Raw genomic sequence first — 25,438 nt, forward strand, 5'->3', positions numbered from 1 at the left:
GTACAAACAACACTGTACATTGGATTATTGACAAGACCATACTTGGTAATTTACTGTACATTGGAGGGGGTTGTGTTCGGACATTTACAGGGGCCAGTTTCGAGTTGCAGTCTCCCTTAGGTGTTTTTTGAGAGTGTTTTTGAAAGTGGGTAGTGATTCACATTCCTTTACAGCTTTGGGTAGGGCGTTCCACATTGATGTGGCATAATTGCGAAACGTGTTTAGTCCCTTGTTTGAGCCGAATCTGGGTTTAACATGATTTGTGGAGCTCCCTCTGGTGTTGTGATCGTGGTATTCACTGACCTTTGGGAAGTATTTAGTCATGTACATGGGTACCTTGGTCGTGTAGTGTATCTTGTAGACCAGGCCCATTGCAAGTTGCTGTACTCTGTCGTCTACTCTAAGCCATCCTAGGTTGTCAAAGTGGGCAGGGGTGAGGTGGGTTCTAGGAGTAAGGTCAAGCAGTAGTCTGACCAGTTTGTTTTGAGATGTTTGTAATTTTGTTTTTAGCGCCTTTGAGGTGCTTTGGTACCATGAGGTGCAAGCATAGTCGTAGTACCCTTGAATGAGTGCTCCTGCTAGAGTCTTCAGGGTATTCTTGTTTACCAGTGAGGAGATCCGGTACAAGAAACGAGTTTGTTGGTTGACTTTTTTTATTACATTGGATGCCATTTTGTCACAGGAAAGATTTGCCTCTAGGATGGAACCCAGGTAGGTAATATCTTCTTTCCTTGTGACAATATTGTCACCCACTGTAACTGAGAAGCCGTCGGTCTTGCTGAGTTTGTTATTTGAACCGAAGAGAATGGACTCTGTTTTGCCCATGTGTAATGATAGTTTGTTATCAGCGAGCCATATGCAGATTTTGCTTAGTTCTGAGCTGAGGGTTTTTTCAACCTGTAATTTGTTCTTGTCAGAGACCAGCAGGGCTGAGTCGTCCGCAAACAGGAACAAGTTGCAGTCACAAGCTGACGACATGTCATTTGCATAAATTAGGAACAGTAGCGGACCTAGTATGCTTCCTTGTGGAACACCACAGTTTACTGTGAGGGGGGGGGATAGGGTACCGTTTACCTCCACCATCTGCTCTCTCCCCTCCAGGTAGGATTGCATCCAGCTCACTGATAGACTATCAAAACCAATTGCTTTTAGCTTGTCAATCAGAATGGTGTGATTGACAGTGTCGAAGGCCTTTTGTAGGTCCAGCATGACCATGCCGCAGTATTTGCCCGCGTCCACCTCTTGTTTGATGTGGTCGTTTAAATAGAGAAGGCATGTGTCAGTGGAGTGGGATGTTCTGAAGCCAGATTGGAATTCGTAGATTAGATTTTTTTCCGCAAGGTATTTTTCGACCTGTTCGTATACAATTTTTTCCATGACTTTCGAGATGGAGGTAAGGATAGAAACAGGGCGGTAGTTGCCTGGGTCTAATTTACTGCCTTTTTTGTGCAGAGGGGTCACTCTCGCAATTTTGAAGTCCTTGGGGACGTGTCCCTGTTTTATAGAGAGGTTTATTATGTGTGTGATGACTGGGGTGATGGCGGCTGCTGAGTCTCTGAGGAATTTGGAGGGGATGTTGTCATGGCCAGTGGCCTTGTTAGGTTGGAGGGCGCTCAGTTTTTTGAGTACCTCATCTGTTGTTACCATTTCCAGTTTGAAGTCGTCTTTGTGGACCCCTAGGTTTTTGTAGTAAGCTACTATGTGTTCTACCCCATAATGCCCTGAGTGGGAGGGTAGTTTGTTTACCAGTGTTGTGGCTATGTTTGTGAAGAAACTATTTAAGTAATTGGCTACATCCAGCTTTTCTGTGATGAGCGTGTTGTCCGTCTTTATGTTTATGTTTGAGAATCTGGTTTTAAGTTTTTTACTGCAGCCTAGTTGGTTATTGAGTAATTTCCAAAGTTCACGCGGTTTGTTTTTGTTTTCCTCGGTTTTGTCATTGATGAATTTTTTCTTTGCTGTTTTGATCATGGAGTTTACATCATTTCTTAGTCTGTTTCTTTCTAGTTTGAGTTCAGTCACGTGGGCTTGGAATTCACTGCTCGTGCTTATGTTAAGCTTTGACTGACTTTTACGAAACTCAGAGCATTTTTTGTCTCTGGTTTTCATAGCGGTCAGTATTTCAGCGTGCATCCACGGCTCAGCGCGATTTTTTACCCTGGTGGTTCTTAGGGGGGCCATGTTGTTTAGTATCGTTGAAAATTTGGTTTTGAAGCCAAGCCATGTTTCTTCAACCAGTGTACCATTGAGCTCATCTGACCAGTCCAGACCCTCCAGTTCAAGGTTAAAGGCCTCGCTAGAGTAGGTTTTTAGGTCTCTAGATGTGACTGTTTTGTGACAGCCAGCCTTTTGTTTTAGCTTTTTGCGGGTACAGAATATCATATAATGATCACTTAACCCGCATGCTATAACCCCTTTATTGGCGATCTTGGACTTGTCAGAGGTCAGGATGAGGTCAATGGTAGTCTGAGTTGACTCACACACACGTGTGGGTTGTGTGATTAGTTGGCTGAGGCCGTGCAGATCACAAAACCTATTGTAGGATTTGAAGACGGGTGCATCTTTTTGTTGCATATCCGTGTTCCAATCCCCAATAAGAATCATTTCTGTATCCTCAACTCCAGCTAAGCACTCATCCAACACGTCATAAAAGCCATTTTGGTCACACACACACACCCCCCCACCCCCCCCCCCCCCCCCGGGCCCCTGTCCTATAAGGTATTGGCTTGTGTTGCTACACGGACACATTTGTATGTTGCACCACCACGGTACTTCCTGGCTTACAGTGTACAGACTAGTAAACAAACACTCCGTCTCTTATTATATGTGAACTAAAGAGTACAAGGTTTACACAACAGCCCCCACCTGCTGTTTTATTGTATTTGTACCTGTACTATCCGCTGTCAGCTGTTTATCTCTCTTTGTGAGCTTGATTAAATAGCGTTAGCTAGCGTTAGCTCCGCGGCTAATTTGAGCTCACCCTGAACTAAATTAATGACTAGGTTCTAAAGCATTCAAGTAGTTTTCACTGCACATAGAAGTAGCCAAACAGCGGGAGCATTTCGGGAGCATATTACCAAAACCCAGGCAATTTCGAGCCCTTAAGGAATCAAATAGAGTCTGCCATGGCTACATGCTAACGTTATTGCGCAACTGTAGGAAAAACCTGGCAGCGATAAGGGAATAGAAAGTCACGGGAGCCACACGGTTCCAGGCATCGGCCAATTAGGAACCGGAACCGGTTTTCGATTCCCATCCCTAATTATAACTTGATAAATGATGGTTGGGGAAGACACAGCTGAAAGGCAGAGAATGCCAGACCCTCAAAAGAGGCCATGCACGGAATGTTTGTGCAGTTCTCCTTCTTCCAGCATGGCTGCCTGTAACATAGCAACCTTTGTTTCGTATATAGCAATATACCAGTGTTGTGGCTATGTTGTGGCTACCAGTGTTGTGGCTATGTCTCATCATCTCTCTGCAACCCCTTCATCTGCCACTGAATCAGTTGACCTATACAACAGCACCCTAAGCCGGCTCCTGGATCTTCACGCCCCTGTCAAAATAAAATCAGTCTCCTTCTTACGCTCCTCCCCCTGGTTTACCAGTGAGCTGCGGAAACTGAAGGCAACAGGCCGTGTCCTTGAGCGCCGTTCCATTATTGACATTATCAATAAAATGAAACCTTCCACTTGCTCTCTTGACCCCTTCCCCACAGCCCTTGTAAAAACACATATAACTGCGATAAGTCCTCTCATCACCACAGCCATTAACCACTCCCTCCAAGCCGGCCATGTTCCACCTGCTCTAAAATCAGCCATCATTACACCCCTCCTGAAAAAACCCACCCTCGACCCGGAAGTTCTCTCCAACTACAGGCCCATCTCCAACCTGCCCTTTCTCTCCAAGGTGCTGGAAAAGGTAGTGGCCGCCCAACTTCACCAACACCTCAAACACAATAACTTATGAGAAATTTCAGTCAGGGTTCCGCTCACCCACAGCACGGAAACAGCGCTGGTCAGTAGGGGTGGACGGTATGGTCTAAAATTTATATCACGGTATAATTTGAAGCATAGACGGTAACGGTATATATCACGGTATCATCGTTTTTGATAAAAAAAAATAAAAATTATATAATTTTTTTTTTTTTTTTATAAAATATATATATTATATAATTAGACTTGTACTGGTATTATCTGCGAGACATCGCCACCACGCAACAAGCTCCACTGTCTGTGTGTACTCTAGTAGCCTCCAGCTACGGCCAGGATTCTCCAGAGCTGCACCTGGACCTATACTCTAGTAGCCTCGAGCAGAGCTACGGCCAGGATTCTCCGGCGCTGCACCTGGACCCTATTGTATTGGTATTATAACGTTAGCAAGCCCTCAGCTCGAATACGCATCGAATCAGTGTTATAAGACATTGATATCATTCATGAGCCATCTGTAGCTACTGCATATATAACGTTAATACAACGCCTCAGTGAATTATTTAGTTCAATGGGACATTTCGTTTTGAACGGTGAACAAACTTGCGTTAACGTGAGCTAACAGGTAGCATACACGTCTCTAGTACTAGACTTTGTGGAGCGTTTGTTGATGTCAGGAGCTATCGGTAGCTGGCCGACTAGATACCGTTCGGTTAGACAATGCCCCATCATGTATTAAACTAAAAGTGAATAGTTGACTGGGTCATTTTGTAACGGTAGCTAAGCTAACGTTAGCTCAGGGAGACGCCGACAGCTCCCGTGTCCCGTCCCACTAGACTACTAGATCCGTGTTTACATGCGTGCGGTAGGGGCTGGCACGCCCACTGCGCGAAGCCTCCTAAATAACTTTTTCCAGTTCGCACATATCTATTATCTATGACTAATTCTATCTATTTTTAGGGGCAAATGCGAGTGAAATAGTCGCGCTGTGGTTACATGACGTCATTGCTATTTTAGAGCTGCACTACCGGTTACACGGTATACTCAAAATCCATACCGTAGAGCAAATTCATACCGTTTATACCGTATACCGTTTATACCGTCCACCCCTACTGGTCAGGGTCACTAATGACCTTCTGATGGCTGCTGACGGTGGTTCCCCCTCCCTCCTCATCCTCCTGGACTTGTCAGCAGCCTTCGACGCGGTCGACCACACCATCCTCTTGGACCGTCTTCACTCCTCCATAGGACTCTCCGACTCTGCACTACAGTGGTTCACCTCCTACCTCACAGACAGAACTGAGCTAGTCTCCTTGGGGGGCGCAAATTAGAGCCCGTCACCTGCGGCGTCCCCCAAGGTTCCGTCCTCAGCCCCACCCTCTTCACTATATATGCTCCCCCTTGGTCGTGTCATCAGCCGGCATGGGATACGGCAGTTAAAGACGCATTTATTGGACGCGTTGCGCGCAGAGTTTACATAGAAACAGCGCGACTCCCGACAGCGCGACATCATCACAACAACACGCGAATAATATGCATATTAGATCACTCAGTGATTAACCGCAACGGGCATATAGTAAATAAGGATATAAAAGCATGTTAAAGACGCATTTATTGGACGTGTTGCGCGCAGAGTTTACATAGAAACAGCGCAACTCCCGACAGCGCGACATCATCACAACAACACGCAAGGTTGTTAGGTTGTTTCTGTTTCTGTGATATATTTTCGGTGAAAAAACTCTTTCGGCCAAAAGCCGAAAGGCCATTTTTGGCCGAAAACTTTCGGTGCCGAAATTTCGGTGCATCCCTAGTAACACCCCTGCACAAAAAGGGCAGCAAATTAGACCCAGGCAACTACCGCCCTGTTTCTATCCTTACATCCATCTAGAAAGTCATGGAAAAAATAGTATACGAACAGGTCGAAAAGTACCTTGCGGAAAAAAATCTAATCTACGAATTCCAATCTGGCTTCAGAACATCCCACTCCACTGACACATGCCTTCTCTATTTGAACGACCACATCAAGCAAGAGGTGGGCACGGGCAAATACTGCGGCATAGTCATGCTGGACCTACAAAAGGCCTTCGACACTGTCAATCACACCATTCTGATTGACAAGCTAAAAGCAATTGGTTTTGATAGTCTATCAGTGAGCTGGATACAATCCTACCTGGAGGGGAGAGAACAGATGGTGGAGGTAAACGGTACCCTACCCCCGCCCCCCCCTCACAGTGAACTGTGGTGTTCCACAAGGAAGCATACTAGGACCGCTACTGTTCCTAATTTATGCAAATGACATGTCGTCAGCTTGTGACTGCAACTTGTTCCTGTTTGCGGACGACTCAGCCCTGCTGGTCTCTGACAAGAACAAGTTACAGGTTGAAAAAACCCTCAGCTTAGAACTAGGCAGGCATGCGTTCTTCATGGGACGGGGTTGCACTCTGTACTCGCTATTTGCATATCAATAGCGCCGGTCGTCAGTAGAGCTGCCGCGGTATTGATATTTTCCTTACCGCACGAATTTGCGCAATATTTCCTACCGCCGCGGTAATTACCGCACAGTGCGCACAAAAAAAAAAAAAAAGTTTGAATGCATTTTTTTTTTTTTTAGTAGTCTACTCTTATAGCCTGCCTCTAGTCTAATGGCGCTTTTCCACTGCATATTACCTACTCGACTCGCTTTAGGCACCTGGTACTTCGTTCCTTTTCCACTGCAGCCAGGTACTACTCCGTTTGGGGAATGGGGATGCAGGCGGGGCCGCTCGCTTGTGTACACTGAAAGCTCCGTGGGCATAGATGTCCGAGGGCTTGCAGCAAGCCAGAGTTTAACACAGTTTCAATCAATCAATCAATAACAACATTAACCAGACTCTCGTTGCGTCTATTCTGCCAAAGCTAACGTTACCTCTCATTGTGTATTCTACCAAGCAAACCCGGGTTTAACGTTGTTACATCTCGTGTATATCGGCTGACTGTAGTATTAGGCTAATCACAACAACAAACTTAACACATCAGCGATCTTGTTGTGACACTAAACTCTCCGCTCGGTGGTAAATTGGGTTGATGTCGGTTTTGTTTCATCAATAAATAAGGCAGAATACACAGTGAATCCATTCTTTTTTGTTTATTGCACTTGGTTCTGTCGCAAACAAATCCTGAATGAAATGCATCCTTAGCGAGGCAGTAAAGATGGCGGCGCGGCGTTCTGTTTTCGTTCAGAGGCTACAAAGTGTGACGCGTCGAGTAGGGGGTATCTGCAGAGCCGCAGAGCCAGGCTGGACCAATAGGGTCGCTTGGAACCGAGTAGGGTATATCTGCAGAGCCGCAAGCCAACTTTATTATTATGATAAAAAACAGCGGTGACGCCGCGGTATTCAGCCTAACTCTGCGGTGAGCGTGATGCAACAGCGATACCGCGGTAATGCGGTTATCGCGGCAGCTCTAGTCGTCAGGTGTGTTAAATACGTTCTCAGATACATTCACACCTAACTTGTTGTGAATGACATGTGTTACATTCCATTCGTAGAGGCAATTAGGCACGGTCTTTAGTTTGTGCTCAAGCGAGGGGACATTAAATGCGCATTCGCGGGAGCGCGCGCACGCAATAACGCACCACTGGAACTAGGCAAAATCTGCATATGGCTCGCCAACAACAAACTATTATTACACATGGGCAAAACAGAGTCCATTCTCTTCGGTTCAAATAACAAACTCAGCAAGACCGACGGCTTCTCAGTTACAGTGGGTGACAATATTGTCACAAGGAAAGATGAAATTACCTACCTGAGTTCCATCCTAGAGGAGTAGAGGCTAATCTTTCCTGTGACAAAATGGCATCCAATGTAATAAAAAAAGATAACCAACAAACTCGATTCTTGTACCGGATCTCCTCTCTGGTAAACAAGAATACCCTGAAGACTCTGGCAGGAGCACTCATTCAAGGGTACTACGACTATGCTTGCACCTCATGGTACCAAAGCACCTCAAAAGGCACTAAAAACCAAATTACAAACATCTCAAAACAAACTAGTCAGACTACTGCTTGACCTGACTCCTAGAACCCACCTCACCCCTGCCCACTTTGACAACCTAGGATGGCTTAGAGTAGACGACAGAGTACTAGGGCTGCACGATTAATCGTTTTTTAATCGAAATCGCGATTTGGAATGATGCAATTATCAAATCGCCAAGCCTGCAATTAAAAAAAAATCTATTTTTTTTTTTTTTTTTTTTTAACCAGGAAGTCCAATTGAGATACAAGATCTCCTTTGCAAGGTAGACCTGGCCAAGATGACAGCAATAACATTTGCAATACATCACACAGCAATAAAATGTGCGATACATCACACAAGAACATAATAAATGTGCATGTATACAATACATCACATGTAAACACAAAGCAGAATAGTCTACATGATAGTAAAAGTGTATAATACAGGGTAATACAGTAATTTTGCAGTTGGGACCCGACTACAGAAAGCAGCAACATTCTTCTTGTACATTTTTTTTTAAATATGTTATAATCGCATCGCAAATCGCAATCGCAATATCTGTCAGAATTATCGCAATTAGATTATTTCCCAAAATCGTGCAGCCCTACAGAGTACAGCAACTTGCAATGGGCCTGGTCTACAAGATACACTACACGACCAAGGTACCCATGTACATGTCAAAATACTTCCCAAAGGTCAGTGAATACCACGATCACAACACCAGAGGGAGCTCCACAAATCATGTTAAACCCAGATTCGGCTCAAACAAGGGACTAAACACGTTTCGCAATTATGCCACATCAACAGGGGAGGAAATTAGGTCACTTTACTGGCCAAATGCTAGTATTTTTTACGTTTGGCTGGTAAAAAAAATCAGATACCTGCCAGTTGGCTGGTAAGCCAAAAAGTTAGTTTCCTCCCCTGCTGGCGAGTATACAAACAAATAAAACATTCTGCAATCACTGCACTGGCAAACGGTGCGCGTCTTCTGAGTGTTCGCTTTAGTTGACAGTGCCACGAGAGCACTGCACAAGACCACCCGCGGACATATAATGTTTAATAAACGTTTGCGCAGTACTGGCCAACCCGCGGACATATAATAATAAAAGTCCCGCGTTACTAGGCTAGCCATCAGGAGCACTCTCAAACAGATAACGTTAAACACAGCAGAAGATGGAAAACAGACAGACTGACCAACGGGGAACTGCATCCAACCCTAGTACAACCCTCGAGTATAAGTTACTAAGGACACATTTAAATCACAGAGGTGTAATGTTAGTCTACTGGAACTGTATACAGTGGTTAGCTTCTAGTTAGCGTTTTAGCTATAGCTGCTTGCTAGCTAACGTTAGCCCCGTGTGCTCAAAGCAGCCAGCTAGGTGTATCTGTTATGACTATAATGTTTCCAAAAAAGCACCGGACTACGACGTAAGGTTAGACATTTTATTTCATGCTCAAAAGCCCCTGGCTTGCACATCGCAGTCACGAAAGGGGCTAGCTCAACCAGTGCACTGTGCACAACAGCACACCAACCCAACTGACGTTACCACAACACTTGACGGTACTTCACAGCACTGTCGTAAGACCACCGTGCTGTCTTAAAGGCACAGTGTGCCTACCCAGATGCATACACAACATTGACGCGGCTTGACATACAAAGAAGTAATTATCACAATTAGCGATTTTTTTTGTCTGGTAAAAAATAATCAGATACTCGCCAGTTGGCTGGTAAGCCAAAAAGTTAGTTTCCTCCCCTGCACATCAATGTGGAACGCCCTACCCAAAGCTTTTTTTTTTTAATTTTTTTATTACCATTATCTGAAATGATAATAAAAAAACAAATAAAAAATAAATCTAAGTTAACCCTGACTAACCTTACTGTCATGCACTTGTCCTAATAAACTAACCTACACTGTAACACACAACACTTTGATAAACATTGTTACTCAGCTGATAGAGTTGTACCCTTCTTGCTGTCTTGTCGTACAGAACTTGTAAGTCGCTTTGGATAAAAGCGTCAGCTAAATGACTAAATGTAAATGTGAAGGAATGTGAATCACTACCCACTTTCAAAAACACTCTCAAAAAACACCTACGGGAGACTGCAATTCGAAACTGGCCCCTACAAATGTCCTAACCCAGTTGTACAGTAAATGACCGTATGGTTTCGTCAGTATTCCAATGTACAGTGTGTGTGTGTCCCCCCCCCACCTCCAATGTACAGCCCCACCCACCCAACCCCACCTACCCAACCTCCTCCAATGTACAGTTTCTACGTCAAATGTATACTCTTTTTCTGGACACTTTGTATCACAAACAGTACTGTATTTGCAAATCTGGTACGTCATAAATGTATAGATGTAGCAGTACTCATCTGTATGTCGTGTGTGTCATATAATGAATTGAAAATGGGGGACCCTGATGTAAACAAGACGAAAATCTTTCTCTGGTCTGCATCCCCATAACAATACTATGTATTGAGCTGTACTGTACTGTACCCATTCTGCAATCTGTTAATAAACTTTTCAAACAATCTGAAGCTGCTTTTCGCTTCAGATGCAACGCGTGGTAGCTTGTGGTTAGACCAGCCGCCGTTGTCAATTATAATTAATTGCTACAGCCGGGGGCGATGCAGTAGGATCCTCTAGTTTCGTCTCCCCTTTAATGTCGCAGGCAGCCATAATATGGTCGCAGCCACTGGAAGATTGGAAGAATATTACATAGCAGAACAGTATACTATGCACACATGTTTACCTCCAGTTGCGCCATTGCTTCCGATTAAGCCAACCTTCTAGACTTTGTTTTAACGACCTCTCAGTCACTTTTGCAAAAGAGATAGTTGGACAAACTTGGTCCACTCCACGGGTTAAACGAACGTTGCGCGAGTTCCACTAAAACAACAATACGACTTCCGGTCGTCGTCTTCTTCTTCTTCTTTTCGCTTTCCGGCAGTCTAGACGCCCGTCGGCGTATTGCTGCCTCACACTGATTGTTTTAGGTACTGCACAATACTGTGGCCTTACACCTTATGATGCAGGCCTGTGAATGAATGAATGAATGAATGGAAACTTTATTTAACAGATTGCAGAATGGGTACAATACAGTACGGCTCAATACACACAATTGTTATGGGGATGCAGACCAGAGAAAGACGTTTGTCTTGTTTACATCAGGGTCCCCCATTCTGACGTGTATAGCGACAATGCTCTGACACACTTGAATCCTGATATTGAAATGTTTGTGCAATTGGTATTTTAAATTTTTAATACGTGTCCAAATATGTGTGACAGCATCAGTTATTGGAATGGTGCTCAGAGTAGACAACAGAGTACAGCAACTTGCAATGGGCCTGGTCTACAAGATACACACCACTAAGGTACCCATGTACATGTCGAAATACTTCCCAAAGGTCAGTGAATACCACGACCACAACACCAGAGGGAGTTCCACAAATCATGTTCAACCCAGATTCGGCTCAAACAAGGGACTAAACACGTTTAGCAATTATGCCACATCAATGTCCTCCTAACACCTCCCACGACCAAGCTCCGGACCTGGGGCGACAGGGCCTTTGCTGCTGCTGCCCCCTCCCTCTGGAATGCCCTCCCCAGCCATATCCGTGATGCAAACACCCTGACATCTTTTAAATCAGCCCTCAAAACCCACCTTTTCAATCTTTCTTTTGACCTCTAATTCTGTTGGTTTTATTTCATTTTTGTATAATTTTTGTTCTGTTTTGTTCTGTTTTTTGTTTTGCCATAGTTTTGTTTTGCCATGTAAAGCGTCTTTGAGCACCTGGAAAAGCGCTATATAAAATAGATGTATTATTATTAATGTGGAACGCCCTACCCACAGCCGTAAAAAAAAAAATGTGAATCCCTACCAACCTTCAAAACCGCTTTCAAAGATATTCGCTGCATATTCGCTGCAATTCGAAACTGGCCCCCGTAAATGTCCAAAACCATCCCTCCCAGCTCCCACCCACCCACCCCCTCCTATTGTACAGTTTCCACCCCCTCGTGTATATATTTTCTGTTAGGATCTCTGTTTAACAGTACTGTATATTTCCATACCTTGTATGTCACAAATGTATCAGTACTGTATATCTATATGTCATGTATGTCATAAATGTCATGATATATATCTGTATATATCTGTATGTTGTGTATGTCATAAATGTTATTATGAAAATGGGGGACCCTGATGTAAACAAGACGAAAGTCTTTCTCTGGTCTGCATCCCCTTAACGAGCCGTACTGTATTGTACCCATTCTGCAATCTGTTAAATAAATGATTCATTCATTCTGCAATCTGTATAGTTTTCAATCAATCAATCAATCAATCAATCAATCAATCAATCAATCAATCAATCAATCAATCGATATAAAAAAAAGAAAAAAAGGTGTTTTGCTTGACAAAGCCATTTTGATAATGAAAACATCATCAGCTTTTTCGATGACGAGTTTATGAATTTCAATGTGAAACATATACATGCATAAACTGACCAGTATTTACTGCGCAAGGCAGCGCAACTTGATGTTTGAGAAGACAGTCTCCAGCTGCCCCACCCACCCGACAACACAGCCACAGTACACAGCCAGCATCACTAACTAGCTAGCTAGCTCTGAGCAATGCAATGACAGACTTTCGGCAGGAGTTGACTGAACAAAACTAGGTTTCCGACACATCCATTAAAACACGTAAGTGATGAACAACAGTGGTTACGTTTCTATATGTTATCAATAAGTTAAGTTAAAAGTCTCGGCTAGCTAGCCGGTCAGCTGCTGCCACACAGTAGACGGGTCAGCAGCTAACGCCACAGCCAGGTCAGCATCACCATGATCACGACACACATGCATGGAGCATTGAACTAGCCAGCTAACACTTACCAACAGTCTGCTGTAATTATATATCCCAAATGATACGCACCGGGTAGTTTACTGCTGTGCAATGCATGCTATGTTTGCTGTCTGGTGAACATTTGACAGATTGGCCTCTTGAGCTAATGGTAGCTAACTTAGCTCAACGTTAACCTTAGTGATAATAACAAAGATGCCCCGGTGACAACAATAACATTGACCATGTGTTTCTGGGCAAGCGTCCCTTGCTTTATACGTTTGCACGTGAGCTCGTATTCAGTGTAGGTTGTATATTGTATTCACATGGCTTTGTAATAAATGTAGCTTTGCTTTGTACCTGTCTACACAGACCAGGCCATCCAAATGGTCATCATGTCGGGCACAGCCACTGTGCTGCAGCAGTTTGTCAGTGGCTTGAAGAGTCGGAGTGAGGACACCAGAGCCAAATCAGCCAAAGACCTGCAGCACTATGTGACCACAGAGCTCAGAGAGGTACCTGGATGTGTGCATGAGACCAACAGAAAAGCATTGTAATCATATCAGTGAAGGCAACAGTGCATGTTGTGTACAATACATACATTCAGTAACTGCTGGAGGTGGACCCAATGAGATACCCCATCAGTATGACATCATCTCCCGAAAAGTGGGATAACTTTGACCAGTTATGATTATGATAAGACAATAAAAAAGAAACAAATCATACTGAGATTGCAGTCGTGCCGGTCAGAGGAAATATGGGTGTGTGGGCTCCATGCCTCTTTTTGCTGCTGCATCAGTGGGCTGAGCTGACATTATGTGTGTGTGTTTACTTATTACTCTCTCTGAGCAGGAATTAGTTACGTCACTTGTTGTGTTACTTCCATTACACCCCCCAGAATTGTTTCCTTTCTTACCGTCAAAATTTGGTACAACATAGGCTACTTCGCCTGTGTGTGATTTATCATGTCAGGGTAGCACAACTCAAGGGGCTTTCAGAGCAGAGGAGCAGGCTGTCACAAGCACAGAGTTGCACTGAGGTAGATCATTGTTTTCAACAGAGGACCTGGACACGGTGCAACATTGCCAAGGCGCACAGCTCTTCTGGTGTGAAAGCTCATTAACTGAAAATCAGCAGCTTTTTCCCCACAGCATTAGAAGTTTGGTAACAAGGCTACTACAGGCTTGATTAAAAGCACAGCTGGCTTAAATGGGCCAGCCTTTTTGGTGAAGACAAACAAGTGTAACACGTTATTATTATTATTATTATTATTATTATTATTATTATTATTTTTTTAATGTTTTTATTTCCTTTTTCTTTCAGACATAGAACAAGGCATCACAATACAGTAAAATTAACAATAATAACAACAATAACAACAATAATGACAGTGAAAATAATAAAAACAAAATATAAAGTGCATTAACACAGACATGACAAAAGACAAACAAACAACAAGAACATGGCTCAAATACAGTTTTACATGTTATACAATATATGAATAGCAAGAGTGGCGTTTAAGGAGTCTGCTCCTGGCCAGTGATAGCACCCATTGGACTAAGATAGACTGTGTGTGTGGTGTGTTTGTGTGTGTATGTGTGTTTTTATATATGTGTGTGTGTTTAGTATGCATGTGTGTTTTATGTGTGTGTTTTATATGTGTGTGTGTGTGTGCGCACGTGTACATGCATGTACTTTTACATACATTATGATACCCTCTGCAACGACACAAAGCACTGACAAAACAAGACAGTAGTGACCTATAGACCAGGGGTTCCCAAACTTTTCAGGCCGGGACCCAGAAAATAAGGCGTCAGAGAGCCGCGGCCCAATGCACATCGTCAGGCTTTTTTTTTTTCTTTTTTTTTGCCAGGCGACTTTAAGCCAAATATCACTTCAATCCTATTAAGTTAGTTCAAGTTAGTTATTCATTTATATGTGCTATTTATGAGAGGGCTAACTTGTTGCAAAATAATAATGATAATAATAATAGTCTCATTAAAATACTATTGTTGCTTCGGTTGTTTTCAGCGTTTTATGTGCATAATCTGTTATTTAGTTTGAAATGTTCGTTGAAATAAGTTGATTTTTCGTTTTTGTTTATTTATTAAGTTAAAGGGGAACTATCTTATAAATGGCCTTTTTCAGTGTTTAGCATTGTTTCCTAGCTATGTGGACTTATATTAATATGATCTATGTCTCTAATTCTCATATTGGCGCATTCTTCCAATTCTCCTCTCACAATATTCACCCTCACTGAACTGAGTCATCTGAAAATGTGATGATCTGTGATGTCAGAGAGACACCGCTGCATGATAATGTTCAGGCGCCGGCGCCGCGGCGCAGTGGTTTAGGAGCCCGGGCTCAAAACGGCTCGAGATCTTGAGGTACAAAAATGCTGTTTTTGAGTACTTGATTAGAAATACAAAACAATGAATTAAAAAAAATATATAATTACAGAGGTGTTCCATAAACTCACAGGAATTGTGTAAAAGTGCCCAAATAGTGAAAGAAATAGTAAAATAGTTCCCCTTTAATATAAAACCATATAGTCACATTTTAGAATACAATAGAATAGAATTATAGAATACAACTAGAAACACTGTCCTGGCCTGCTTCTAAGTTCAGTGGCCTGACAAAAAAAATAAAAAAAAAAAAAAAATAAAAAAAATAAAAAATAATATTTTTTTTTTATCATCTCGCGGCCCACCTTTGGGTCGCGACCCCGACTTTGGGAACCACTGCAAGACCACCGCAACACTTCCGGGATTCTGAAATCGGGGAGGAGATAGCGGGGGGAGCATATGAATGAATGTGGATGAGAGCCTTGATGTAAGTGGTTGCAGCTACGGCTGTGGGGGTGCTAGAGACATGATCGAATAGACTTTTATGCGCCTGAGTTTCCTGCACATGGCGCAACCCATTCCTAATCGATCAGAACTAAATCGGCCGAGATCAAGTCCCTTTTCCAGCACCTACTCCCCATACACATGCGCAGATTGTCAACGGAGTCTGGACGACGCGAGATGACGCACGAATGAATGTGGACTGTTCCATCAGAGGGGGGAGCTTCGGTGGTAGTGTAAGTGGCTACATACCACTGCACTTAAATATAAACATTAGTCTACCTGGAGACTCAATGACGTAATTGTAGATGTCGCCATAAGACACGTCTGGCCATTTAGTGGGATAATTTTTTCATTATCCTGTTCGGCTGAAAGGACACTGGCCACCGAAGCTCCCCCCTCTGATGGAACATGTTTGACATTAACAATATGACCATCTGGGAGACCGAGTAGAAGACACAGGGGGTCCAACTCTAGAGGGACCTCAAAGATATCAGAAAGTTCCCCCACAATGTTCCCCCACTAATGACCAATAGTTTCACACAGGACCAAAAACAGTGGATGTGATTTCCAATCTCTATCTTGCATTAGCATCCATTTGACTTTTGAGAGCAGGAGTTATATGTATGCGGTGTAAAATTCTAAATTGAATGGATTTAGTACCGTTGCAAAGTACAGAGACTTGGTATGTAGACGGAATGTAGACGACACAACCAGTGGAATGTAGACGACACAACCAGTGGAATGTAGACGACACAACTAGGGCTGTCTTAAATACTTCGAAGCTTCAAAGCTTCGTTCGATGGCACGAGCTTCGAACATAAAAAAAAGCAAGGTAAAAAAAAAATATATATATATATATATATATATATATATTTTTTTTTTTTTCAAAATCTTGCGCCTCCATTCCAATGAAACGAAAGTAAGCGGCGCCTCGACTCCACCTCTCTACAACAAGCATGTGGAGATTATCTGTGTTGAAAACAACAAGGACATGTGCAGCAGACATGTCGACGAAGAAGTCATCAGACGTGTGGTTACACTTTAAAATATGCAAAGACGATGCCCAAAAAGCAGAGTGCCAGATATGCCAGAAGAAAATGGCATATCACAACTCTACAACAACTTTGTCAAATCACCTAAAAAACTTAAGTATCGTTGTACATGACGGCGACGCCACACAAAACATTAATAAGGCTATGCCTATGCTGCTATGACTAATGTGTTACCAAGTTGGCTAATTTAATTGTAATCATCTGCTTTTGTAGGTGCATTGTCTGATATAATTATAAATTATAAATTAAATATAATATAATTGTTTGCTTGATAGACGAAGGTTGGAACATAATTATGTAATGTCATGTCGTTGGCTGTGAGAGCAGCCCCACTGCACCCAGGCAGCGCAGCCGAGTGAAACCTTGTTGGCTGCGTCACAGTCACGAAAGGGGCTACTTAATTAATCAATCCAATCCACTTTATTTATAGAGCACATTTAAAAACAACAAAGTTTACCAAGTGCTGTACAAGTCCCACAACATAAGATACATTTTTTTATAAATAATAAAAAGCTTCGATTGCCAAAAAAAGCTTCGAAGGTCAGCCCTAGACACAACCAGTGGAATGTAGACGACACAACCACTGGTCCAGTAGTGCTTCTAGCCAGTGGCTTGTCACTCTGGTCCCCATGGTTTGATAATTTATTTATTTAATTGTTGTTTACCGCAGCTCAAAACGTTAACGTGTGTCATGGGAATATCCATTCTATCCATTATTCCATTTCAACTGCTGTTGGTATAATGGTTGTTGTTCCTCCACCAGTTGAGCCAAGATGAAGCCACTACATTCTATGATGAGCTGAACCATCACATATTTGAGCTGGTGTCCAGCTCTGATGTGAGTGAGAAGAAAGGAGGAATTCTAGCCATCGGTAAGATGGATGCTACACAAAGGCACACACAGTGGTTCCCCTGAACAACGTCCACCACACAAAAGGAGGCTGAAATGCTGTCTCGCATTATAATTAATCTTTGCAGAAATTGTGCAAAGATAGAACATCAGCAAAAGAACCAGTTCCTAAACCGCTTAATCAAATCCACTCAGATGTTGTATTTTTGTGTTAAGTTTAAATCTCAGCCTCCCTTTTACTTATGTACCTCAGTGTTTCGTATCATATGCTTTCTGCTTTTGCCAGAACCTCAGACGAAGAACCATATAACTCTGTTTTATAGTTAAAAGATAGTAGAGGTTGAGAACTTTATTATCTGAAGATGGTAAGTTGAAGTGTTGTGTACATTCATAGTTAAAGATAGTAGAGGTTGATAACTTGATTATCTAAAGATGGTAAGTTGGAGTGTTGTGTACATTCATAGTTAAAGATAGTAGAGGTTGAGAACTTTATTATCTAAAGATGGTAAGTTGGAGTGTTGTGTACATTCATAGTTAAAGATAGTAGAGGTTGAGAACCTTATCTAAAGATGGTAAGTTGGAGTGTTGTGTACATTCATAGTTAAAGATGGAGGTTGAGTACTTTCTTATGATATCTCACATCCATACTCCAAGTGATATGGATTGACTCTACAACTGTGAATACATGGGCTGTCCAAAACATTTTAAAATCAAGTGGTTTTTCGTCTCAAAGATTCAGTTATTTTCTTTTTCAAGGGTTAACCATAACGACTGTGCGGATTGTAACTCGTGTTGATTTTATTCCAGTGAGCCTGATCGGGGTGGAGGGAGGCAATGCCACCAGGATCAGCCGCTTCGCCAACTACCTGCGCAACCTGCTGCCCTCCAGCGACCCAGTGGTGATGGAGATGGCCTCCAAGGCCATGGGCCACCTGTCCATGGCGGGGGACACGTTCACCGCTGAGTATGTGGAGTTTGAAGTGAAGAGGGCCTTGGAGTGGCTGGGGGCAGACAGGAATGAAGGCAGGCGGCATGCTGCGGTGAGTGGCTACCGGAACAACCACTGATGTTTGTTGTTGGAACTCTGGTGTTGTTTATTGTGATTGCTGCAGGTGTCTTGGCTGTGAAGATGAGGGCAGGGGACTGATACTGGTCAGGGACGTTCTATGGTACTGCACTGCACTGCTCTCCTTTCATTTTAATTTGAATTGGTTTTATTTTTAACATGTAACAAACAGTAAGCAAAAAACTAAGCAAAATTAACCATTCAATTAAACAGAAAACGTATACACATCAATTTCTCAGTAAAAAAAAAAAAATATCACATGTCTGAAAAGGAGTATGATACTATATACCAATTTGTAAGTATATATACTTATTTGCTTTATCCCCTTTTCTATAACTTACTAATAATAATAAATATAATTATTACCTTATTTATTTTTGTCACAAATTATATATATATACATCTTCAGACACCCTAGCATGTCCCAATGAGTGCCGCTGTCCTGAGAGAAACAAAGCCTCTTTCTCATTCCACATCCCTGTACCGCTCAAAAATATATTTACCCAATACATTTAAATATACATACTCTTCAGGGTGGTAAGAACATATAGTTTATTTATTTATATATTTATTTGAATGAACATTTCCTCTTAATTCATTACCCCCTTTTATCTTTTTGTATGTTGCCAGGAAGTAAATTATTTATGCAGTCTTAAAGGAACATGCACTTTTGTGCTAAGCTAGGCTAGCTTGCAGCCAGATAGCTTTCTACTGAACACACCGAGAGGAAATTGGTATCTATCTTCCTGTCTGACTCTGGAGAAGACTGTAAGCAACTAAGCATATTTCCCATAATGTTGGCGTGTTCCTTTAATTCATTACCTCCCTCCCATCTTTTTATGTTTCCAGGAAGTAAATACGTAGTTTCTTGCTTTGTACATTATTTATGCAGTCGTAAATTCCTCCAAATGCATAAACTTCTAAGCATGGGTCTTTAAAAACGGTATGTTAGTAGGGCGGCTAAGTGGCGCAGTGGGCAAGGCACTCGCCACTAACGCAGGAGATGCTGGGTTCGAGCCCAGCTCTCGGCGTTGCTTCCGGCTTGGCTGGTCATTCATACTAATACAATTGGCAGTATTAGGGGGTGGGAAAGCCGGTGGGTGGGGATCGGACGTTGTGGACAGCGACTCCTACAGGTCGGTTGGTGCGCCTGTACAGCAGAATCAGGAGGTATCGGGGGCAGCGTGAGCCTCCCACACGTTACTCCTCGCCACTGAGAGATCGCGCTGTGCAGGTGAAAAGATGCGACGGCTCCCTCCTCGTGTACCGGAGGGGACACGTGATGCAAGGCTTCGTCCACATTGCAGCCGACCAGTGGGAGGCATGGTCTAACAACGTTCGAGACAGGGGAGGGAAGAATTGGATAATACGAAATTGGGACGGGAGAAAAATAGAAAAATGGGGAGAAAAAGTAGATAAAAAAAAAAAAAGTGTTAGTATGTTTTTGAAATCCTATGTTATTTACTGTCTTAATGACTCTTTTCTGTAGTATTGTATGCATAATCAGCGTATGGTGCTTCTCTACATGTCACTCCATACCTCTACATGGTAATTGAGATTTGATAAAACAAATGCACAAGAATGTATGATGCTTTATAATTTAAATGTGACTTGTCTTTTCCCAGACCTGCAAAGCTCTTTGTTCGTTTGTGGCTTTATGTAACCGATGTGTAGCAGAGTAGCCTGACCTGAAGCCTAATATATCCCTTGGCATGGGGGGTGTTTTTCCTCTCAGGCTGACTGGTAGATATTTTGATCTGGGTTTGAATCCAGGTGGATTACAAAGGCAGTTTTATTACCAGATGACCGCTCTACCTCCTGAGCCACTGTCGTCCCACTATATTATTTCTCATTTCTGTTAACACATTTGGGGCCATTGGGATTAGGCGGGCCCCACTCTAGCAGGCCATGTGAGCGGCGCGTGAGCGGCGCCGGGCGCGGAGCGGGCGGTTTTGACGTGAGCGAGGAGGTGGGGGTGTAGACTGTTGTAGTTTGAGCTAATTTACACCATGCTCTAAAAAAAAAAATTTAAATCTGCCGAGCGATCTGGCGCGGGGAGCGCTCGATTCAAGGCGAGCGGAGAGCGACTTGGGGGCGGGGTCAACATGAGCGATTAGCGGAGCGGACCAAGCTTTAAAGAGCGAAGAGCGGATTTCTCGGCCGCGCCGATCCGCTCACGTGGCCTGCACTCTAGGAGGCCAACTTTTCATTACAACTTTTCACTGTGCGTGAGGTTGTTTGTAGAGCTAAATCTATATCTTATATTATTGCTATGTGTCCATTGTCAATTGACAGTATAAACCTTCCCTTCAATATACCATAAAGAAATAATTTTTTCATCAATACGTTCCCGTTTTATAGCGTCGTGAATATGAACGTTATATCGGAATGGTCGGGGGTAATTCCTGCAAAGCTAGTTACAGGGCGCTAAGCTAATAACGTTAAATCGATTGGCGTTTCGGCCCTACACAAGCTAGAGTTAAAAATCAAAATGCATATGATCGGTATCATGTTCCACCATGAATGCATGAAAGGGGGGGGGGGGGCGGGGGAAGTCGTTTATGATTATTGATGATGACCAATAACGGCATTCGTTATTGCAACAACATACGCTGACCGGATGGATGGCTATGAGAACAAGGCCTGATCAGGCTGAAATTGACGTCAAATCGCTCTTACCTGTGGCCGGTTGGATTGGGAAAAAAAATGCCCAGTTATTTGATCTCCATCTGGTAGATCGATATGTCCATTGGCTGATGCTATATTCCTTTACTGCATACTGAATTCGGCGTTGCAAAAAGTATTCCAGGCAATCTGGTGAAGCCATAGCTTTAGGCTAACAGAAAAGTCTACGGGGAGCGAAAAAAAAGTGACACCCGGTCTGCAACAGGGGAAACTGCATTCTCGAGACAGCGCCAATACCAGGATCTGGCCGGTACTGCACTTTCGGAGTCCCAATATGCCCTTTCCAGCCAAAATACAGCTCTGTGACAACATCTGGGATATTAAAATGGAATAAAAGCAAAAACGAGTTTAACACGTATATGTGGTTGGCCTTCAAGGGTCAAGTTTCAAGTTTCTTTAATAGTTGTCATACAGAAGTACAGAATACTTTTATACAAAATGCTTCTTACTGTTACGCTCCAGAGACTGTGCAAGACAAGATAATACGTGTTTGGGTCGGCTCCCAAACACGTATATATACGTGGTTGGCCCCGAACCATAAAGGCCCAGTCCGGATTTTGGGGTCATATTTCATTTATGTAACTTTCTTACCTCATCATACATCAAAATATGTCTATTGTACTCTAATATAGGGCTGGGCAATTCATCACATTCTATTTTCAATTATGATTTTGGCTTCCAACGATTATGAAAACAAGATATTCAATCGACTGTCTTGTTTTTGAGCCAGGTCATGTTTTTAAGCCACGTCATGTTTTTAAGCCAGGTCAAGCCTTTGAGTCAGGTCATGTTTTTAAGCCAGGTCATGTTTTTAAGTCAGGCCAATCCATTGAGCCAGGTCATGTTTTTAAGTCAGGCCAATCCTTTGAGCCATGTCATGTTTTTAAGACAGGTCAAGCCTTTGAGTCAGGTGCTAGCCTTTAACACTTTCCATGCCGGGGGGAGGAGCTAAAAATAGCGCTTGAATGCCGACTCTCTCGGGGCTGATCGCAAATTGCCCCTTAATTTGGCCCGTGCGAGTGGTAAATAATATTTGGGGGCAACCTTGCGAGTAGTGATTTCAACCCTTCATTCGCATTTCACTCCTAAATTAATTAGGGATGCCCCGATCGATCGGCCAGCGATCGGTATCGGCCGATATTCAGTATAAATAATATAAATATATATAAAATATAAAACCGATCGAAAAACATGATCCAATTCTTAGCGGAGATCTCACTCGCTGTTGCTGACTTCTCTCTCAAGCACACAGAGCTGCAGCAGCGCACGGCCCCTCCTCCTCCTCCACTGCCCCTCCCGCACCTGTGTAAACAAGAGGCTCCTATTGCCTCCGGCAGTCTGCTATAGTCTGGTGCATGCGACCGTGAGCTAACGTTAGCTACCTAGCTATCATTACTGTTTAAACAGAATGACCCAGTCAACTATTCACTTTTAGTTTAATACATGAGGCATTGTCTAACGGTATCTAGCCGGCTAGCTACTGATAGCTCCTGATATCAACAAATGCTCCAGCAATAGTCTAGTAGTAGTGCATGATACCTCCGTTAGCTCGTTAGCTCACGTTAGCTCACTGTTCAAAACGAAATGTCCCATTAAACTAAACAGTTCACTGAGGCGTTGTCTTAACGTTATCTAGCCGGCTAGCAGTAGCTACAGATAGCTCCTGATATCAATGTCTTATAACATTGATTCGATGCGTATTCGAGCCCCTGGCGAAAGGGGCTAGCTGAGGGAGTAGGGTATATCTGCAGAGCCGCAGATACCCTGCTGAGGGCATGCTGAATGTGATTTGACCAAAGCAGAGTATACACACAGACAGTGGAGATAGCTAGCATTTTGACATAACAAATACCGTAGTAGGCCTCTCAATTCTTATAAAAGAAAAGTCCCGGATATACATAAAACATTAATTGGCATAGATCTCTATAAATGGCCCAACACATTGATCACTTTAGGCACACCCTGAAACCAGTAACATCACAAATATGAAGCGGGTAATTATTACACATAAAAATAATAAACCTTTCATGGGGTTATTTACAATAATAATAATTCATTTAATTTATAAAGCACTTTTCATTGTGAAACAAAGGTATGCAGAGTTTCTTGTCCTCCTGATTAATGCAATGGTGTGTGTGTGTGTGTTGTGGTGATCTCATTCAAGGAGCACTACACAAGCGCACGCACACATAGTTTGTTGTTTTTGTTCTATTAGTGATTTACACACTTTCTCAGTTGGTTCATTATAAAAGATACAACCCTGAAAACAAACGCACTTAAATGTTAAATAAAAGGACCACAGTAATGAGGCAGGAGGAACATATTTTTTTGCACTATAATGGTAAAATTGTTATTTAAAAATGTGCCTCTAAAAAAATATTCTGTGCCCCTAAATTTCTCATTTAGGGGCAAGTGTGCCCCTAGTGAAAAAGCTTAGCGTACAGCCCTGGCTCTATTCAATGAGAGAGCGATCACATTTGCGAACGCATAAACTATACTTAAATTATGGCTATGTGTCTAATACGCCTGTCGCTTATCAATGACTTGTTCGCAGTCAACATTGTCGAAACGGATTGTTTTTTAATCAGTTCATTTCCGTTTTATACCATTTTGAAAAACGCTAGTTTTTTGAAATTTCCAGAAAGAAAAGTGATTCTGCAGGAATCGGCCTTTACTGGAATACACAAAACACGTTGTAATTTTTCGGCCTATTTATGAATCGTTTGCAAATAAACGCTAGATTATCGATAGTATATGTGTACTAATATGCACACTATAGAAGCAGGCTGAAAAATCTATTTTCTTATTTCCTGATCGCACACACACACTCACAGCCACACACACACATATGGGACACGCTGATATATAGGTGGAAAAAGCTCTGATTATCCCAAGACTGGTAAAATAGATTCCTTACCTCAGATCAGATGTTCTCCAAAAAGATTATTTCAATTCCTGATCGCCATTCCAAATATCGATTGCGTTTATTGATCCAACGCTGGGTAGGGATGGGAATCGAAAACCGGTTCCTAATTGTCCGATTCCTGGAATCGCATGCCTCCGTGACTATCAATTCCTCTTATTGCTGCCAGGTGTTTCCTACAGTTGCGCATAACGTTAGCGTTAGCATGCAGCCATAGAGCAGACTATTTGATTCCTTAAGGGCTCGAAATTGCCTCTGTTTTGGTCATATGCTCCCGAAATGCTCCCGCTGTTTGACTGCTTCTATGTGCAGTACTGAAAACTACTTCAATGTTTTAGAACCTAGTCATTGATTTAATTCAGGGTAACCTAAGATTAGCCGCGGAGCTAACGCTAGCTAACGTTAGCTAACCAAGCTGATACAGACACACCAATCACGCAACAGAGAGAGATAACAGCTGACTGGGCTCAGGTAGGGTGGGGGCGAGCGGGGACTTATTTTTTTATTAGCGATCTGAATTCATATTTCATCAACCGCGTCGCCCGTTGGTATGCAGCCCCTGTAGGAGCTCAGATGTGAAAAAACCGCCCCCTATCGTCTCCCAGATGGTAATGCAGCCTTTTGGAATGGACTCAATGAAAATGGATGAGAAAAGAAAAATCCGGAATCCACATTTTACTTCTCAGGCATGTAACCCGAGCCGATCGGATTCATTGTGGACCCTCAGAACAGCGTGGAATACATATGTAGCGTTGGATCAATAAAAGCGATCGATATTTGTGGTCGTTCATACTAATACACATTGGCCGTATTAGGGGGTGGGAAACTGATGGGTGGGGATCGGGCGTTGTGGACAGCGACTCCTACAGGTCGGTTGGTGCGCCTGCGCAGTAGAATCAGGAAGTGTCGGGGGCAGTGTGAGCCTCCCACGCGTTACTCCTCGCCACTGAAAGATCGAGCTGCGCAGGTGAAAAGATGCGACTGCTGTTACCTCAAGTACCGGAGGGGACTTGTGCTATGTATGACTTAGTCCACATTGCAGCCGGCTTGTGGGAGGCAAGAAACAGCGTTCGTGACAGGGGAGGGTTGAATTGGATGATACGAAATTGGGATGGGAGAAAAATAAAGAAAATGGGAGAAAAAGTGGATAAAAAAATAAACGATCGATATTTGGAATGGCGATCAGGAATTGGAATAATCTTTTTGGATAACATCTGATCTCAGGTAAGGAATCTATTTGACAAGTCTTAGGATAATCA

General features: G+C 42.9%; 2 protein-coding genes across 4 annotated transcripts in view; one reads left to right on the forward strand and one right to left on the reverse strand.

Annotated features, from left to right (window-relative positions):
• LOC311244253 (uncharacterized protein) overlaps nt 1–10,801 on the reverse strand; it is a 62,967-nt gene extending 52,166 nt beyond the window's left edge. The window contains exon 1 of the mRNA XM_084333661.1: nt 10,673–10,801. Within this exon, the coding sequence (XP_084189787.1) occupies nt 10,673–10,687 (15 nt within the window). The 5' untranslated portion in view covers nt 10,688–10,801. The remainder of the gene's footprint in view (nt 1–10,672) is intronic.
• A 1,705-nt stretch (nt 10,802–12,506) lies between these two features.
• Nucleotides 12,507–25,438, forward strand: part of mtor (mechanistic target of rapamycin kinase) — a 368,371-nt gene continuing 355,439 nt past the window's right edge. For all 3 annotated transcript variants that reach the window (XM_084334134.1, XM_084334136.1, XM_084334135.1), the window contains exons 1-4: nt 12,507–12,618; nt 13,127–13,269; nt 17,419–17,527; nt 18,313–18,545. In XM_084334134.1, coding sequence (XP_084190260.1) covers nt 13,141–13,269; nt 17,419–17,527; nt 18,313–18,545 — 471 coding nt within the window. In that variant the 5' untranslated portion in view covers nt 12,507–12,618; nt 13,127–13,140. The remainder of the gene's footprint in view (nt 12,619–13,126; nt 13,270–17,418; nt 17,528–18,312; nt 18,546–25,438) is intronic.

This window comes from Notolepis coatsorum, assembly GCF_963971535.1.
Source record: "Notolepis coatsorum genome assembly, chromosome: 17".
In the NCBI taxonomy this organism is placed as follows: Eukaryota; Metazoa; Chordata; class Actinopteri; order Aulopiformes; family Paralepididae; genus Notolepis; species Notolepis coatsorum.